Genomic DNA, 19,688 nt, shown 5'->3' on the forward strand with positions numbered 1-19,688 from the left:
CAATAGTAATGCAACAATAATCATAGTCGAGAGAAGAAGGATGCAGTGGAGGGTGAGTTGGATCTCTCGGCTCTGAAGAAAGAAGCTGCCTGCAGTGGAGTGGCCTTGATTAAAAATCCCTCTGTGGTGTGCAGAAGGATGATTTTATACTTTACTCCTGACAGAGAAGAAAAGCAACAGCCCAGCACAGGTCTGGCAAAGTTGGTGCATGAAACAACCAGCATCTGGAGGGGCAAGTTAGGAGATGCAACCTGCCCCCTTGACCCTGTTAAGTGTCTGTGGAGGTCCCAAAAGCCCCCTGAACCTCTCAAGAGAAGATGAACATCAAACGTGGCATTTCTGTGCCTGCGGCTATTTGGAGAGCAAGCCCATGAGAAGAGAGGCTGCAGGCAGCCCCTGCCCTGCAAAGGGTGCCATCGGGTGACGAGAGAGGGGCTGCGGCGCTGCCATGCTGGGGAGCGAGCCAGATCCTGGCAGCTGGCCTGGCCCCGGGGGATTAGAGACGCCCCCACCTTCCTGGCTCACGTGGTGGCACACACTGCAGCCGGGCCCACGAGACCCCTCTTTTTTTTCTGCCTGCCCTGTTCTCAGTCGAGTGCTTATTACCACAGCAGGAGGTTTGGGCAGAGACCCCTCTGCACACATAATGTGGGAGCCCATGAGATGCTGGGGGACTCAGCATCCCCTCTGTCCCCTTGGCAAAGCCACCACTTTCCAGAGTTTCCCTTGCACCTGCCATCTTTGGGTGAATCTCTAGACCCTCCTCAGGGGAGCAGCTCTTTTTTTTTTGGAATCAGGAACTACCCCAGTATCCTCACATTCCTCAATTTACGAGTGTTTTAATTCCAGCCCCCTCCGCCCCATCACGTGTGTTCCTTTAGCTGAAGCACTGACCCTGCTCTTTGGGGTCCATCAGCACATTCCCGAGGACCAGCTTGGGAGGGATGCTCTGTATGAAGGTGTCGCAGATGGTGACATGAGCTGCGGGCGAGCAGTGCTCTCCTGCAGCTCCCTGTTTATTTACAGGCATGCTGCCGATGCACATTGATTTCACCGTCTCATTCCCATTTAGAGCTGGAGCACTCAAATGACTTAACATCAAGGTTGACTAAGCATTTCTATTATCAGCTGCCTTCTTAATCACTCATAACTCTTTCAGTCTGGGAGTGTGAAGTTCTCCAGATCTGATCGCCATCCAAGGAAGAGCAGCGGTTGCTGTGATTGTGCTGTGTTTGAGCAAACAGGGTTCAGGTGTTTATAAGGGTAAAGTGCCCAAGCCACAGAACCCTTATCCCGTTATAAACCAAAACTCTATCTTTGTGGAAATGAAAAAAAAACCAAACCCAACAACAGAGAAGCAGATGGTGGAAATCTGTTAAGGCTAGACTGATGGAGCAGCTTTCAATGATCCACTGAAAATCAATTGCAACAGGGCTGAGTTGCTACAGGTCGAAAAATCGTGCTGAGGGAGGCAGCGTTATTGCTGGTGGGGTGCTGCTGCTGCTGCCGCTGCCTGGAGACCTCCCTGATGCTGGGGCTGCACGGTGGGCGAGCGTGCAAGGTGCCATACGGCCGAGCGCTGCCTCGCTGGGGAAGCCAAGGGCCTGGCTGGGACCGCACGTGACCAGCTCTTAGGGGAGCATCCCTGGAGCCTGGCCGCTGGCTCCTGGAGAGGAGGAGGAAGGGTACAGGGGCAGCACCAGAGCATGTCAGAGGAATCCAGGGGCTATTCAGGTATGAGACAGAAAAAGAAAGATATTTATTCCTACCCCTGACATTGTTTGGACTTTACTGGCCACTCCAGCTGTACCAGACTCTGCTGTCCTGCAGGTAGTGCCCCAGCTGGGAATCACAGAATCACAGAATCTTCATGGTTGGAAAGGACCCTTAAGATCATCGAGTCCAACCAAACAACCTACAATCTCTGCCACTAGAGCATGCCCTGAAGTGCCACATCTAGAGGTTTCTTAAACACCTCTAGGGATGGTGACGCAACCACCTCCCTGGGCAGGCTGTTCCAGTGCCTGAGCACTCTTTCAGTAAAGTAATTCTTCCTAATATCTAATCTAAACCTCCCCTGCCGCAACTTCAGACCATTTCCTCTGGTCCTGTCATTATTCACCTGGGAGAAGAGGCCAACACCCACCTCTCCACAACCTCCTTTCAGGTAGTTGTAGAGGGCAATGAGGTCTCCCCTCAGCCTCCTCTTCTCCAAGGTAAACATGCCCAGCTCCCTCAGCCTCTCCTCACATGACTTGGTCTCCAGACCCCTCACCAGCCTGGTAGCTCTCCTCTGGACACGCTCCAGCACTTCAATGTCCCTCTTGTACAGGGGGGCCCAGAACTGAACACAGGACTCGAGGTGAGGCCTCACCAGTGCCGAAAATGCTCTTCTTCCCCTTGGTGCTGTCATAACACACACACAAAAAAAGCCGGGTGAGCAGTGAAGCTGTGCCATTTTCTGAGTTTGAAAAAGCAAAAGGTATAACTATTTCATTAATTGTTTCAGCCAATGAGTTAGAAACAGCAGTAGGGAATTCACAACACCCCTCCTGTCATTCTGCCTGTACACAATACTGGGTGTTTGTAAGGATCATGACCACCACCTTGTTTGCTTTGCGCAATGCCATAACATTGAGGCTGGCCACGTTTTGATTTGGTCATCCCTCGCTGCCTGGCAAGGAGCAGAAGTGGTTTGAGGGGAAGGCGTTGCTGCTCCAAACAGTCGATGCTACAAAAGCTGTGAGCTTCTCTGGACTTGACAGCTAACTGGAGCAAGGTGGAGACTGAGCTCTTCCTGACCAACCCTCTGTGCAGTGCTACCCCAAGATTATAAAAATAAAGCCGTCAGGTTAGCAAGTACTAACAACGCGCATCGTGATTCTCCTCCACCTGTTCATTTCAATGCAATCTGCAATCACACATCTGCAGAGCTGCAGCCTCTCCCGGGTCATGCGTGAAACTAACTTCAGCAATAACTGGGTAACCTCACTGAAAACAACGTCCAGCCCCCCCGGGTCAGGGGTTTTGGGCTAGCCTGGAGTGGGCTGCTGTCCTGAGCTCCGGCTGGCCCTGGGCCCCATGGAAAAGGTGCACAGCAGCCTGTCAACATCAGGCACCTAAGAAAACAGTGAAAGAAGGTCACAAATTTCATAACCATTCAGTGTTGTGTGGTAGCACTTGGTGAACCAGCCTCATCCTGGCACTTGCAGGTCTTCTTTAGCAAGGTGCAAGCGTGCTGTGCTCCCGGGCCAGAGCCACCTTGGGTCCAGCACCAGCTGTGCCCAAGGCAGGAGCCTTGAGGGTGGCCAAGACATGCAGTTGGGCGTGGAGATGCTCCAGCACAGATCCACGGTGCCAGGCTGGAGCTGGCTGCCAGCCAGAGCAAACCCACATCTGTCCCCGCTTGTCTGTGTAGACACACACTTAATAACCGTTACTGCTTCCCAGAGCAAGTTTCTAGGCTTCATTATATTTTTACTTGTCTTCCAAGGGATACAGCAGGCACTCTGATAAATGAAGAGAAAGGGCTGCTTGCTTTGCAAGGGATTTATGTGACAGTCTCTCCCTCAGCTCAGGAAATCCTTCGTGCCGTTCCTCACGGTGGCATCCCCAGCCAGCTGCGGATAGGGTGCACCAGACCCAGGGAGCCGGTGGATGAGCGCACCATCGCTGTCCCTGCACTCTCACCAGCAGTGGGCCAGCACAAAGCTGCCTCCAAGCAGGCTCTGGCCGGCCCTGGGCAGCTAAAACCCCAGACCCAAAGAGGCAGAACAGCCCAGGGAGCAGCAGTGGTTGGTGCTGCACCACCTTGGAATTGCTGAGGGCACCAGTGGCATTTGCCCGGGGCCATGGCAGGGTTACCCAGCTGAATCTGAACTCTACTGAAAGATAGACACGGTGACGGTTTGTTCCCAGTGTTTCTCCAGTGACCTGAGCTATGAGAGTGGCTCCAGGAGACCCTTGCATGAGGAGCCCTCAGTGCATCACCATCCGTGCTCGTGAGCATGGCCGCCACAGGATCCCTGTGCCTCCCAGTCCCTCACCCACCACGGATGCTGAAGGCTGCAGGGTCTGTTGGTGGGATCATGATGCTGGATGAGGACACCACTGCTAAGGGAACAGAGGGCACGGATGGCCCTGGGCTAGAAGCCGCTCACATGAAGGCAGCAGCCGGTGCGGGGTGCGCTGCCCGCCGTCCCGAGGCCGTGGCAGGGAGCGAGCAGGGACCATATGGAAGGTGCTGCCAAACGAGGGCGTTGAAGCAAAGGCTGTAAATGAGTTTAGCAGACAGCCAGACATTTTGAGGGGGGGGGTATGCAGAGGGGGGAGTGGAGGAGAGCCGGGTTGCAGTGGCCGAGAGGGACCCGCCGGGGCACACAGGCATGGTGGGCAACACTCCCTTTCCCCCCACCCCGCACCTTCTCCCAGTGCCCTAACTTTAAGACCCCTCAAAAGGAAGAGGGGACCAAGGTGTCGTGGCCCCTTCTTTGTTTTTAATTACTTCCCATTTTAATCTTGATTTGCATGTCGATCTCTCAGAACTGGGCCAGGGACTCTACAAAGCCCTTGTCAGCAACTCCCCCAATAATAAACAGGAAAAGGCTTAAGGGGCAAATCACTTGCATGTTAATGAGACTGTTTGGTGGAGTCAAGAGAGAAAACAGCAAACAAACAAATGGACTGAATTCCAGCGGCAGCTGTTTGCTCCTTAATCTCGGCTCGTCAGAGCTGCCCTTTGATGGGACACAATCTACACAAACGATTGTGCTAAATCTTCTAATCTACGTCCTCATTATTACATCCCTTCTTACGCATGTAAATCAGGGACAAACTCATTTTAATATGTAGATAGATTATGGAAGGGAAGGGGAGGGGATTGGAGGGGAAAGGAGCTGTTGGTGGCGTCTGCGCCTGCCGGGGTTTGGAGGGGTGTTAATGAGGAGTGCAGGGAGGGGAGCTCTCTGCACAGACCCCCAGGGTACCAGGAGGAGGGGGAGGAAGAGGAGGACCTGTTATCAGGGCAAAAGGAGGGGATATAAAGGGACAAGGAGACTGATGCTGGGATGCTGCAGAAGACACGGGTGCGGGGCAGCATCGGCAAGGCGATGTGACCGGGCGCTGAGGAGGACCTCACCCTGGCATCCCCTAAACCCTCTGCCCATGCACTCAGCTCCTGGCTTTGTCGAGGTGGGGTGCTGGAGGAGGGCTTGGTTGTGTACAAGAAGGCTTGGTGGTGGCATAGCGAGAGGTAACAGGACGAGAGGTAACTTCAAGGGCACACTGGGGCCCTGGCATTGTCCCTGGGTGCCTTGCAGTGCAGGGCCTCCTTGCAGCAGAGCACCGTGGTCTCCCACCCCTCAACCCACTGACTGCCAGCACTGTTGGCCAGTGGACTGGGGATCGGACCAACCATCTTCATCCAGGTTGGAGCAGCAGGGTAACACCTCGGGCTGCAGAGTCCAAGGATGCAGTCTACACTGCCTTCAAACAGATGTCATTAGAGCTATGGTTATGACCTTTAATAGTGTTCAAAATAGTTGCTTTACAACAAACGCAGCTGTGGGAAAAAGAGGTCTCCTGCATTTCCCTGCCTCTGGCATCTCCTAATCCAATTGCCAACCTGCAACCTGCTGCTGAACCTTCTTCTTCCACTGGAACAAGGTGGTAGAAGAGGGAGATCGTGCAGCACCAGCCCTATTTACCTGAGCCACCTCATCTTCCTCTGCTCCAGGAGGGGCAGCCACCTGGTAGCAGAGGAAAAAGTATTTCAAAAACAACCTGGTCAGTTCACAATTCCCCACTGACCTTCTAGAATGCAGAAGATAAGCAGTAGGTTGGAGCGCAAAAGGTGAGTACAGAAGAACAGCAGAGGCATGTAGGAACATAATCAAAAAGGCCAAGCATAAAATAAGTTTGCAAGTAGCAAGTTAATCAAAGGGAACAAGAAATCTTTCTGTAAATTCATTAGTAGCAAGAGGAAGACTAAGCAAAATATTGGATCACTGCTCAACAAGGAGTGAAAATTATTGACAGAGGTTAATATTAGAGAAACTAATAACAGTGATAAAGAGGTAAGATCTTGGCATAGAATAAGGAAAGAGTAGGGTAGAAGTAACATTATCGAGATAGATGCATTCAGATTTATTGCGTGTAATGAGCTTCGTTGTAGGTACTTCGAGATTTGGCTAGAGCAGTCCAGAGTCAGTAGTGGCTGTCTTCCAGAACCTGTAGAGATGTGGTGGAATACAGGAAAATCATAGGCATCGCTCTTTAAAAAGTGAAGGAAAGGGAGATGGGTAATTATGGACCAATCAGCTTAATTCCCATTCCCATTAAAATTCTGGGGTAAATCACCAGGTTATCTCAAAATATCAAAGGCAAAATGAGACAATCAATTGTATTCAGCGTGGATTTATCAGTCCCTTCCAGTCACTCTAATTTATTGCTGTGACAAGGCAACAGGTCTTGTAGATAAGGAAGGAACAGGAGATGTTGTGTGTCTTTACTTCAATAAGCTGTTTAGGCTCCATTTTGAAAGCTATCCTTATGAGAAAACTAGGGAAATACAAATTAGTAGAAACTACCGTTAGATAAAAAATTAGTTGAAAAACTGTGCTCAGCAAATAGTCCTTAGTGGTTCACTGTCAAAATAAAGGATGTATTGAGAATAGCTCCACAAAGATCTGTTCTGGGTCTGGTTCTGCTCACTGATTTAATTAACAACGCGGATGACAGAAGAGAGAGTGGGCACATCAGGAAGACACAGACCTGGAAGGCACTTAAAGTACGCTGGAGGACAGGCTTAGCATTCAAAATTGTCTTGGCAAATTGGGAAAGTGTTTCAAAAAATACAGATGAAAGTCAGTAAGAAACCATGCAAAGAATGTCGGTGATGTGGAAAAAATGAAATGCATAAACAGGGGTTGGAAAGCAACTTGTTAGGCAGCAGTTCTTCCCCAAAACCACTAGGGGTTAGAACGGATTACAAACCCTGCCAAAAATAGTATGCTGTTACAAAAAAAGCAAACCTCCTACTGTAAGGGATAAATAAGACTACAGCTGTCAAGACCTCTGGAAATTATCTTCCCTTCTAGTCAGCAGTGGTGAGACTTTAGTTGGTGTTTTGAACCCAGTTTTGGCATTGCCTTTCCATGTTGGGCCCATTGGAGGGTGTCTAAAGGAGGACAATGAGAATGATCACGGATCTGAGACATGTCCTGCAAGGAAAAACTGGAAGATGTGGTATTGTGTAACTTGAAGAGGGAAGACTGAGAGACAATAAAAGAAACCCCCCAGGCACAAAAACTATAAAGGGAGAGGGAAAAATCTGTCCTTTGTGCCCATGGCAGTCAGGTAAATCCACAGGAAATTGTAGCAAGAAACATATGTGTTAGACATTAGGAGCAAAATTAAGAAAAATGGAGGTGGGGGAGAGACTGCGAAGAAGACAGTGGAAGAGATTACTTAGGTGCTTGTCCATCTGTCAAGAATGAGACAGGTATAGCCGATCACACCACAAGGCAGAGAGGAGGAAGAGACGGTCTCTCCGGGTCCCTCCCAGTCCTAGTTTTCTAGGAGTCAATCTCATCATTTCTGACATACACCATCTAACCTTCTGCAGTATTGGAGATGGAATTACACAGAGAGGGCTGAGGCACAACGAGGTGCCACTGGTTCACTGAATGCATCACTGCTCTCCTCACTCACACCCCAGCGTACGCTAACTAACCGGGGATGATGACAGGATGGAGACCCGAGAGATGACGGAGACCTAAAAGATGACCAAACCCTTGAGATGGACAAAGTGTTGGCCCCCACCATCTTTTGGGATCTGGCTAAAAGAAAAGGGCAGGGCTATGCCACCCAGATCACTGCCACGTCAGCCCATAACTGACTGAGCATTGCTGCTGGAGTTAAAACAGTGGTGTGAGCATCTGCCTCCCCATTACCAGCAGATGACCGACCTGATTGCTGATGCTGCTCCTCCCTGCTAGGAAACCTAAATCAAGTGATGACTTGAAGACTTACTATAAACTGTCTATATACCTTAATAGAAGTATCTATTTCTGCAACACTTCCTTGGGGAAATCTTGGGAGGTTGGAAACGTATCAGGCTGGAACAAGTATCCACCTCAGGTAATGGAGTTTCAAGTAAAGGTTGGAAATTGTTTCCTTGCCCCTTTTTCTCTATTCCCATCTATTTTCAATATGTATATTCGTCCTCTGTCACCTTCTTTCCTTGGCCGCATGCATTCCTGTTCACAGCATAGAATCATAGAATCATTTAGGTTGGAAAAGACCTAAATGGTCTTTTCCATTTGACCAATGGAAAAGGTCAAACACTGACAAGTTTGACCACTAATACATGTCCCTAAGTGCCATATCTACATGTCTTTTAAATACCTCCAGGATGGTGACTCCACCACTACCCTGGGAAGCCTGTTCCAATGCATGATAACCCTTTCAGTGAAGAAATTTTTCCTAATATCCAATTTAAACTTCCCCTGGGGCAACTTGAGGCAGTTTCCTTTCTTCCTATCATGTCTTACTTGGGAGAAGAGACCGACCCCAACCTCACTACAACCTCCTTTCAGGTAGTTGTAGACAGTGATAAGGTCTCCTCTCAGCCTCCTTTTGTCCAGACTAAACAATGCCAGTTCCCTCAGATGCTCTTCATAGAACCTTCACCAGCTCCGTTGCCCTTCTCTGGAAATGCTCCAGCACCTCAATGTCTGTCTTGTAGTGAGGGGCCCAAAACTGAACACAGCATTCGAGGTGCGGCCTCACCAGTGCTGAGTACAGGGGGACGATCACTTCCCTACTCCTGCTGGCCACACTATTTCTGGTACAGGCCAGGATGCTTGTATCACATCCTTGTATCACACTTGATGTTCCATGCATCCTTGTCTGTCTGAGGAGCAAGAAGCCTTTCATGCTTTCTTTTGAGATGAGAAATGGACCATGAGAGCATCATGGTCCTTTGGCCAGACGGGCCTTGGACTTAAATTCAGTATGTCTAGGATTAAAGGTGGACACATTCCCAGGCTCCATCTTTCTTCGGGCTGCTATGAGCAGCTCATCGTTGTGTTCCAGCAGCGGTGCCGATTCTCACATCATATTGTCTGCCAAGCCAGGATATTAGCTCTGGTCTTCAAAGCTCTCTCAGAGTCAATTATGTCTGAGTCTGCATTTTCATCACGGCCCACCTGCTCCTTTGGGAAAACACAGTTGACTAAGTCCATGATGAAGTGAGGGAAACTGGAGATGAAACGGAGATAAATGTCAAGGAGGTTTGGCTACCGAATAAGTTTGCAAGGGAAATACACTACTCCAAATTAGATATGTTTAGGACATACAGCAATGCTCCCTTTCTTAAGAAGCTTTTCCACTATAAAAGAAAAGAGGGTTTAATATTATAAGATATGATTAAAACAAAACAAAACAAAACAAAACAAAAATGCAATAATCCCTTCTTAACAGACTATATTAGCAGTTACCAAAATAATGGTTGAGACCCTAAGGTGTTCAGCAGCCCCCAGTATGCTTAAGGAAGAGAAGGATTGGGAAAGACACACAGCGTACAGAAGATTTCAGGAAAACATGTGAAAAAGTTTGGAGAGGGGGGTGAGGAGGGTTGGGACAGGATGTGGTACATGGTGCAGGAGTTTCCTGCAATGCAGATGCCTTCGCCAGGGCCCATACGAGCCAAGCATGCAGCATGCAAGGGGTCAGCAGCATTGTACAGCTCCTGTGTCTGGCACTGGCGGCTACCACCAGTAAGAGGGCAAGCGTGTGAGAGTGAAAACATCTAATCTATTAAATGTTCCCCATGACAGAGCTCCCACAGTCCTACCGGTTACTCTGGGAAATGTCTACAGTCTAATGTCATCCATCCCCTCTCAGTGCTCACCTTCACCCCATGCATAGGTGACCTGTGATCTGCATTTCACTTAGTGACTACCACTCCCCTTCCTCCTCCTACCCAAATCTTTAGTCTTCCTCATCAGATTTTGTACCTTTCTGGTAGCCGAGGGATTACTACCCTCCCTTTAGTTATCACTTAAGCAAGTCAGGCACACGCATGCATGGCTCACAGACCAAAACCACAAGCTCCCAGTCATTTTCTTTCCTCTTCTCTAGACTGTTGAGTTTGTCAGCATTTCCTTAAAAAACAAATGTGCAAAACTACACAGAAAATTTGCGTCTTAACATTAGAGCAATCTAGCACTGATGGGCTGTTCCACAATGTCATGTTTTTGAACATGGAGCTGTCTCAGTCCTTTTTAGAGCTTTGTTGTATTGCAAATCTACCTTGTGATCACACCAAACTATTATTTCCAGCTGGTCTCACTGTCCGTCTGTCTGCCTGCCTCTCAGGCATATTTTTGGCTCTGGGATTTTCCCCCTGTGAGAGTTTGCTGAGTTGACTCGCACCTATGTTCTCTTCACTGCAGCACTCTGGTTCTCTCTGCCTGATGGGCACAAATTCTTCCAATTCAGTATCATCTGCAAATGGCATTAATATGCAACTTGGTCTGCTTTCTCCATCATTTATGAAGACTTGAAGACGGGTAGATTTAAACTCTCCTTGCTGGAGAACTTCTGTCCCAGCCTGACAGTTACACTCAGAGACTGTTATTTATAGTCATCTGGCTGCATTGTCATTTTCATTGATAACTCCTATCTGAAAATTCACAATAATTTTCCCAGTGGCAATTTCACGTTTTGCTAATTAGAACCTCAAGAACGGACCTGAAAAGGGAATTTTTTAATCAACATCAAACCACAGAGCTGAACAAGGCCCAGTGTATTTCTGACACCAGGCAAGAAGGTCACTTGAACCGGTTTCATTTCATTTGGGTTGCGTCCTTGGCAATTCAACCTGAATTTATTTTGAGAAACAAATCTTGTGAGTAGTTTGCCCACACATTGAATGCATCTGTGGTCTTCCCTTCCTCTAACCGTTCCATAGTGCTAAGACAATTCAGTATGCACAGCAAAATTCCTCCTGTTATGATAGAGTGATGGAAATTAGATTTTTGCCATAGCAATTGAGTCTAGCAATCTTTCCCTCTTTGGAAGATAAATTTATCCATCATGCCTCTTTCTTTAGCACCTAGCTCTGTGGCATCCAAATGTAGCAGAAAAGTAATACAACCACAGCCCAGAACAGGAACTTCTTTTTAATCTTCGCTCTTCTTGTAGGGCAGAGGAATATGCATTTGTGCTGTTCCATTACTGCAAAAAGCAGAATAATACCTCATCTCCCTTAGAGTGGGATCCATCTCGCCTGACTTTAGATGCCTACACCTGAGATAGTCATGGGCTACTTTTATAGTCAATATCAACCTTGTCAATGAAGTCAATGGAGATGCAATTCCTCTAGTCCAGTGTGGACAACTATTTCAAGAAAAGATGAACTGTGCCCTAGGCTCTATTGAGCCTACTGACCAGAGTCCTCTGGCTTAGAATGGGAGTGTGGCCAATGTAGACTGCCTATGCTGTAGGTGTTCATGCTGGGCCTGGTGACTCCCATTGTCACATTGTGTTCTCTCTCTGTCCATTACTTGACTCCAGTTGTCCATTTGCTCATTCTGATAGTTCCCGTATAGATGTCAGTAAGCAGGAATTTTGGGGAAGTTTTTTCTTACTGCTGCTAACACAATGCTTTAGTCCAGATCCCCTGTGGTGCTTGGCTATTGCCTTTGATCATGGAAGCTCTCTTTGAAGCCTACTGACATAAGTTTGTCCTGATTCACAAATTCAGGGTTTGGGACAAGCAATGAGGGATTAGACCACATCTATCAAAGAGCACAGAGGCATTTTTGAAGAGTAAGGAATAGTAGAGTAAAAGAGGAGTAAAGAATAGTTAAGATTGGGCCTGCACAAGGTACTAGGCTTGGCAGCCGGCTGGTGTTCATCCACCCAACAGCGCTGGTGGTGGGTGGCTAGCTGTTGAGAGATTTTATTTTTGCAAGACAGCAGGCCCCTGGTCACAGGGAAATGACACTCAGTCACTCGTGAAGCCTGGTGTGCCTGTGACTGAGCCAAGCCTACCCTGTCCCTCCACCCTGGCTCAGGGCACCCAGCTTCCCCTGAGCGTGCTGAGCTGGAGGCTCACTCTCCTGGAGAGACTGTCATCGCCCAGGGCCTTTCCCCGGGCTGTTTGGCTCCACTTGGGGTGACTGAGATGGGGCAGTTCCCATGCTGCTGCCCCAGCCCCACGGACAGATCGGTGCAGCGCTGGGGCATCGCACTGTAAATCGGGGTGGTGAAAAGATCTGGGCTAGAAACAACCTCTTCCTGGGAGCCAAGGGGCATCTTCAGATGCCGATTTGGCAGTGTCTTCAGCCTGGAGAGAAATGATGTTCGATACAGGTTGGTCCCTTGGGTCAAGTGAGACAGCTCGGGCTTGATGGCCCCTTGTATGCGTGTTAATATCCAGCACACAATACCCGAATATCCTCAGCATCCCCCTTCGCACCTGAGTCCTCCCAGGGAGCAAGGGCAGCTTTTGGAGGCTCCTCATTAGGTCACTGGCCTCGGGAGCCGAAATCTCCCCTCCCCCACCTCTGTACACAACTGTTCCTCATTTACATAAATTATCTCTATTCAATTATCTGTCCAGATGTCCGAATTGTGCCACCAATGATCTGTGAATGAATTAAAAATGGAATATAATTTAATAATAACTGATTAGAAGGAGATTAGTTGTTATATAAAAAGGAAAAACCAAGAGATAGCTAGTTGCCCTTAATCCGAGCCAATCCACAGTAATTATAGAAATACAGTCTCGCTTGCTCGCCTTCCCCATTTCTCTTCTTCTCCCCCCCCCCTTTTCTCTCTTTCTCCTTTTCCCTTTTCTCTCTGTCCTTTCTTTCCTCTTTCTCTTCTTTCTTTCTTGTTTCTTGGTCTCCGTCCCTCCTGTGCCCTCTCCACTTTCTCCTCCTGATTATACGTACCTACGTCAACAGAGTCAAAGCCCCCCCCCGGCTGCTGATGCACCCGAGTAGCTGGGGATGTTCTGGCAGGTCCAACCAGCAAGAGCTTTCGGCTGCATTAATGTCGTGTCTTTCAAGCCATGTTAATGATGGTGTCTTTATACTCTCACTTTTCTGCTAAATGTTTCTGGAATTGCTGTCTTTTCCCTGGGTTCCTAAGCCTGGCTCCTTTCAGGTTTCCCTCTCCGTGTCTTTCAGAGTCATGCAGAGCAATTTCTACGTTGTGCTGGATGTAATAAAATCATAAGCAGTGCAGAGGCTCTGGCTCCTCCTCTTGCACCAGGAAGAACCGGCAGCAAGTCCCTGACCCCCACGGTGTCTCTCCCTGGAGAAGCGTGCCCAGACTTTTCCAAGAAACTTGTCATGGCTTTATTTTTTTCAGTGATATTTTCTCCTCTCCCAAGCACACAGCCGCAACACCCCAGAGCCAGGCTGAAAGAGAGAGTGCAGCACTTGTCTAGGTATTGGAGGCAGAAAAAATTGGGGAGAAAAATACAGCACCCTGCTGCCTGAATGCTCCGTGGGGGTCCCCCACCTTGTCTCCTTCCCTCCCTCCCTCCCTCCCTCCTAGCTGTCACCCACCTATGTCAGCTGGGACTCCCGGTGCGAGCCTCTGTCACTCGCTGTGATTTGCAGTGGCATGAAGCTGAATAACTAAAAACTAGGATTAGTTTATTTTTACTCCTCTTGTAAATTAGAACATGGGGAAAAAAAAAAATCATTTGCTGATGTTCATGGCTGAGCTGGAGTGGACTGTTTAATTCAGGTAATTTCACAACGCGATTTGGAAACTATCAGTTAACAACATAAGTCAAATTTATCTACTGGTTCAACAAGGAGCTTGTCAGATGTGGGCAGTGATGAGCAGGGATATGGCTTAGAGAAACATTCTTTTGCAACAAAAGTGAAGCTGAAAACACAAATATATTCACTGTCATACACTCGTCTACCTGTACTAAGGTACCAGGTATTTAAAACCTTCAGTGTCTTGGCTTGCTGTGTGAATGCTGGCTTCCCTGACATTCTGAATTAAAAGCTCTGCTCCACCTTCAAACATCATCCTTAAGAGCACTGCTCACAGCAGCAGGTCCACCTTTCCCGCTTCTAAGCACTAAGCCGTCTGCAGTCCATACCCCTTCCCCCCAAACTAGTCCATAAACGGCTGCTCCATCTCTCAGGGACAACTGCGGCGTTTGGAAAGTCAACTGGACCAGCTCCCGTGTTCCTCCAGCATCAGTTTATATCTGTGTTCCCACGCTGCGCCTGTGCTGAGATCTATCCTGTGTCATTGACATCGGTGATATCAGATCAGGCTCAGCACTCGCACGGGGACCTTGGCTTTGCTGCGGAGAGGTCGGAGTTAAGAGGGAGGGGAGAAGGACCAAGCATGGCTCAGGCTCCAAAAGTTTCAGGAGCAGCAGTGTTGTGCATGGAAATATCCGCATATAATATTATTCACAAACATCTACTTGAAGTATCTAATCTGGACTTTTATGCTGTGTTCATTGCCATGGCATCTGAACCTCCTATGAATGTAATTCAGTACAAATAATTTGATAAAAATAACACTTTGTGTGTTGGTGCTTTTTTTTTTTTTATCTTCAAGCCGCTTAGTCAAAGAAAACTTTAAGGAGGAGTTTGTTTTAGTGGCATGGTGATCAGTTCTCTGCCTATTTAATTATTACAGACTTCCCTGGCTTAGGCAAAGACCGTACTGCCAGCTTTACAGGAGCGTTTTGAGGTATCCAGCCTGGCTCTGTGCAGCTGGAGAGCATCAGCCCGCTTGGCCCTAGCGCGGAGGAGCAGGGATCAGAGAGATCGGCGGTCTAAAGCCCAGAGAGAAAACTTAACATATGATTTAATGGGCCGCGGACCATTTTGCTGAGGTCACGGATGACACTGTGATGGCAGCCGGTGGTTATTTTTGCCTTTAACGCACCTTTTATTTCTTTAAAATAGAAGGGTATGTCTAGACATAAAGGAATTTAATGTTAGAGTTTAGTTTGTGTTGCAGCTGCACCAACAACCAGCAAATGTTTCACAAAGTAAGTTCCGAGAATGTTAGCATCAAAAAAACCGCAACCCTTTAAAGAGTCATAGAAATTAATTACTGCAAAATGTGTAAAGTTTTGATTACCCTGCCATTCACCCCCTTTCATTAGCACAAACTTAAATGTGAAGATTTACTTTGTCATCCCAGTTACATGCAGTCTGGGTCAATTATTTTGTTTTTCCTGCGGAAAGCCCGCCCTTGCTCTTCAAAAATATTTACGAAGGTTTATTCTAGTGAGGTTTAGTCTGTGTAAGTGCTGGAAGCACAAGGGCCATATTCGTTCCCTGTTTAGTCGGTAACTCCAGGATGGACTGGCAGTTCTAAAGGAAGCTGGTTAAAACCTTGTTAAGGTAACACGTCTCCTTTACAGGTCACTGCAAGCAAAACAATTCATTAATTATAATTTCTATGTTGTTGCCGTATTTTACGATGCTACCTGGCATCCCGCTGTATTTGTGGTTTTCACAAAGACCTCTAAGACTCAAGAGATTACAAGAAAATTTCAGCTTCTATTAAAAAGTGCCTCCACTACCACTGCTGCAAAAGGCTTGACAACACCAACCGGAGCCATTCTAATGCTCAAAAAAAGAAGCTTAATACATTATTTAAAGCCTTCCATAATTTTCAACCTAATATATTTATTTTTTATGGACTTAATTCAAAAACTTTGGTCTCTCGGGCTTTTGCACTGAGCATTTTTATATTTTGATAATTAAAATGTTATCGCTCTGTGGCTAGAAGACGTGTTCAGCAGACTTTGAAGGATATTATTTACATATGATTTGGCTTTGATAGTCTTACCTTTTTGAGTAATATTTTACTCACAAGTAGTTTCATCGGCTTCTGTGAGTATTATTCAATATGATAATATGAGGAGAGGTAGCAAATCTGCCCCTTAGGTTAATGCAAGACAAGCCATAGTTACTGAAGGTATATTAATGCTTTATGTTTTGAAAAAAGTGGTTTGTTCTGTTTTATAAATCCATCTCTGAAGCCCACATGAAAGCATTATACACCTTGGTATTTCTGTTGCAGAGATTCAAAGTTAAAGGGATTACTGAAATGTTTCTATACCGTTCATTTTCCCAGGTTTACATTTATGTTAGGGGATGTGTGAACTGGAAGCACAATCACTCCCTTAACATACGTTACCTTTTCATTATCTTTTTTTTTATTTTTTCATTGTTTCCATCGGGGTTTTGGTATCTGCTTTTCTAATGGTTATTAACCTCTGGAGGAACCTCAGTTTGAAGCTGGTTTTGTTGATGGTTGTTATGGAGGTTTTGGGGGAAAGAATGTTCATTTACAACAAATCTAAGAACATGTTGCAATGCCCCGAGGGATGTTTAGCTTTGTTGTGCAGTGTGGGTTTTGTTAGGAGTCTGATGATGAAGGGCAGTGCCATGGCATGAGCAGAGGGACCAGGAGCACTGCAGTCCAGTCCTACCCTAACTTCCTCAGAAGACAGTGGCTTTTAGCACACCAAAGCCAGGACTTTTCCAGGCCAACCCATGTGCAGGACCTTCTCTAGCTAATACTTCTGTGCGCCATTCGGGAGAAGCAGTGGCACCACCCTGCACCATTGGCTTCACTCAGCCTCAGCCCTGAGGAGCAAGAACCACTTTCCTTCCTCCTAGGGCCTCGGAACACCCTAGATCAGTTCAAAGCACTTCCTTCTCCCTTTGACCCATTCCTGTCTACCAAACATGCCTGGCTCATTCCCCTGGGCTCCACCTCTGCCTCGCAAACCAAACCTCTGGTAGGTGGCTGTGAGCCAGCTTTGCCCGTGCTCCACCACACCAGAGCAGCAGCTCTGACAGAGGCTTCCCCCATCCCAGACTGTCAAAATGATCTTTTGAGTCTTCTAGGCTGGGTTGTAAAAAGCCTGGGGAGTGAGACTGTGGCATTTTCAGAAATCCATGCTGACCTGAAGGTGGACTGCTCAGCTCCAGGATGAAGGATAAAGGCAGAGATGCGTTGCTAAATAGAGGCTATTTTCCAACAGAACAGGACATGTTTTCCAACAAAATGGGATGCATATTGGAAGATATTATGCAAGGATGTAAGATGAGAAGGAGGCCTGGGAGCATTCATAAACCATGGACCTATCCCAAGCAATCCAAAGTTGGGGTAGCCATGAGATATCCCAGCTGCTAATACAGAGTATACGTAGACAAAAGGACTCTGGGCTTGGGCAAACTGGGCTTGTTTAGCCACCTCAGTCCCTTGGGTCACCAAGGGGGAAGCAGAGGGCTGATGGGACTTCAGTGATTCAAACCAAAGTGGTGTAAGTGGCATCTGCTGCTAGATGCCTGGGCAGCTGGAGCACAACCTTCCTCCCTGCCATAGGAGCAAGGCTACCATGGGGCCACAGTGAGACTCCATGCAGCCTTGGGTTGGGAATATCACCTGTTTACACCCTCCTGGGCTCGCCCGGATGAGGGATCTTTTGACTCCATCCCTCCACCTTGATTCCCCATGACCGTGTTCTCCATTGGGGACCGCGTTCTCTGTTGGGGGAGGCTGGGAGTTGGTGACAGTTGATGCTGAAGACTTGGCACCTCCACTGTAGATGTTTGGGGCAATTTGTTTGGATTAGCTCTTCTCTGGTGCCATGAACTGAGCACCTGTTTGCAGCTGGAGGGTGCTGGGAGGAGGAGGGGGGGGCTCGTACCACATCATCTTCCATTCTGTTTCATCTGCAAGCACACCAGGTTGCATCTCCTGAGGCCCCTGTGCAACGCAAAGTGCAGCGATGGAGGTGATCAGGATCTTTGCATCCGGAGTACGCTCTGGACCCAAAAGCCATGTTCAATGTAGACAGACTCATTAGTTGCCGAGTCCAACCTCTGCCAAGGCCGTAAGCTTTGTGCTGGAGCACATATTTTAGAAGGTCTAAGCAGGAATGACCATTCCTTGGGTAAACAGTTTTAACACTGGACACTGGAACAGTAGAGGTGGCTGTAAATCAGGTTTTCTCATACTGTGGGAAATTCCAGCATTTTAAAGTATTTTCTTTCCATGGAAAATTAATGTTGTAATTTTAAAATGCTGTTTCTTTCTTTTTTTTTTTTTTCTGATACTCTTACAGGTCATCAGCAGCCGCTGACAGCGAGCACTGTCTGCAGCGTACACACACCTATTGCTGGCAGCACACCATGACTGACAACAGAGATAGTGATTCCTATTTTATATTTTAAAAATCATTAAGGTCATCAGAGACTTCATGGCACGTGAAATATTTCACACTTTTGGCAGCATGAAGATTCTCTGCTGTGTTACAATGAAAGGCTTTTCCATCAATTTAGTATTCACCCAGTACTATGTAGCGAACGTACTTAGTTTGAAAATTAAAATGAAAATAGATTTCAACGATTTTTCATGATATAATGTGATAATAGTACAATAATATAAAATGAAAATGCATAAATTAACATGAGAAAATACATTTCGGAACGATTTTGTAAAACAAACTCTTTCAAAATATATTGCTGTAGGAAATTCTGTAAGCAACTATTTTTCTGTCAAAACCCCAAACATTTCCATCAAAACAGCTTTTTTCCACCAAGAAGCTCCTTTAAAAATGTCTCGCCTACTCTACTAATTATCCGCACTGTGAAAAATCCAGGCCTTATATTAATACTTATATTTAATTAAATTAATTAATTTAATTATGAATTAGTTAGCTTGACCTTCCGGTGCTGAATCCTGTTATGCCTTTGTTTAATAAATTAAAGAACCTTCCACCCTCCGAAAGCGTCTCTCCTAACTACTTACAGAGGGTGACCAAGCCACCTCCTAATTTTCTCCCTAACAAGCTGAATAGATTGAGCTTCTTAATTCTCACTGTATGACAGGTTTTCCAGCTCATGGGTTGTTCCTGAAGCTCTTGTCTGAGTAGTTTCCAGTTCTTCAGTGTTATTTTTGGAAATGCAGACACCAGAAGCAGACACAATATGAATCTGTTATGGTCTTGAGATGCCAAGACCATCCTCATCCTGCTAGGTAATATTTTCTTGCCGAAACATCCAAAAATTGCTTAGCTCCGATAGAGCGGATTACACCAAAAATCCACGTTTAGTGTTTATTATCTGTCACATCTCCTCCGTCCTCCTCAACGCCACTGCTTCCCATGACAGCATCCTGCGACCTTCATTTTCTGTTCCGAGATATATGATCTTGCATTTGGCTATATTAAAATCACATATTGTTCAAATGAGGAGAGCCTGCCAAGTGATCCAGATTGCTTGGTATAACTGACCTGCTCCCATCATTATTTATCACCCCACCAATTTTTATGTCAAGGAGAAATCATTACCAGCATTGATTTCGTATTTTCTTCCAAGTCGCTACAACGATGTTACACAGTACGGACTGAGAACCCGATCCCCGGGCGACCCGTCTTCAAAACTTCTCTGCCGGTGGATGATTCCCTGCTGAATTTTTCCGAACCACTAATTAGTCGGCTTTTAATTCGTTTAACGTGTAATTCCGATTTCACCTCGAGCTAATTTTTATTAGCGAGAAGGTCATGGGGTGCCAAGCGAAGCGCTCGCCCAACACCTAAACGCGCCGTTGACAACACCTGCCTCCAACACCGCTTTATTTCTCCCTCTCCTGGAAAACACGCT

The 19,688-nt window shown here is 47.0% G+C and overlaps 1 protein-coding gene across 1 annotated transcript in view; it reads left to right on the plus strand.

The window, feature by feature from the left end:
* The window catches only part of LIN52 (lin-52 DREAM MuvB core complex component), an 83,810-nt gene extending 65,255 nt beyond the window's left edge, over positions 1-18,555 (plus strand). Inside the window, exon 6 of the mRNA XM_074585232.1 lies at positions 18,149-18,555. Within this exon, the coding sequence (XP_074441333.1) occupies positions 18,149-18,219 (71 nt within the window). The 3' untranslated portion in view covers positions 18,220-18,555. The remainder of the gene's footprint in view (positions 1-18,148) is intronic.
* The last annotated feature ends 1,133 nt before the right edge of the window (positions 18,556-19,688 follow it).

This window comes from Larus michahellis, chromosome 4 (genome assembly GCF_964199755.1).
Source record: "Larus michahellis chromosome 4, bLarMic1.1, whole genome shotgun sequence".
Taxonomy (NCBI): domain Eukaryota; kingdom Metazoa; phylum Chordata; class Aves; order Charadriiformes; family Laridae; genus Larus; species Larus michahellis.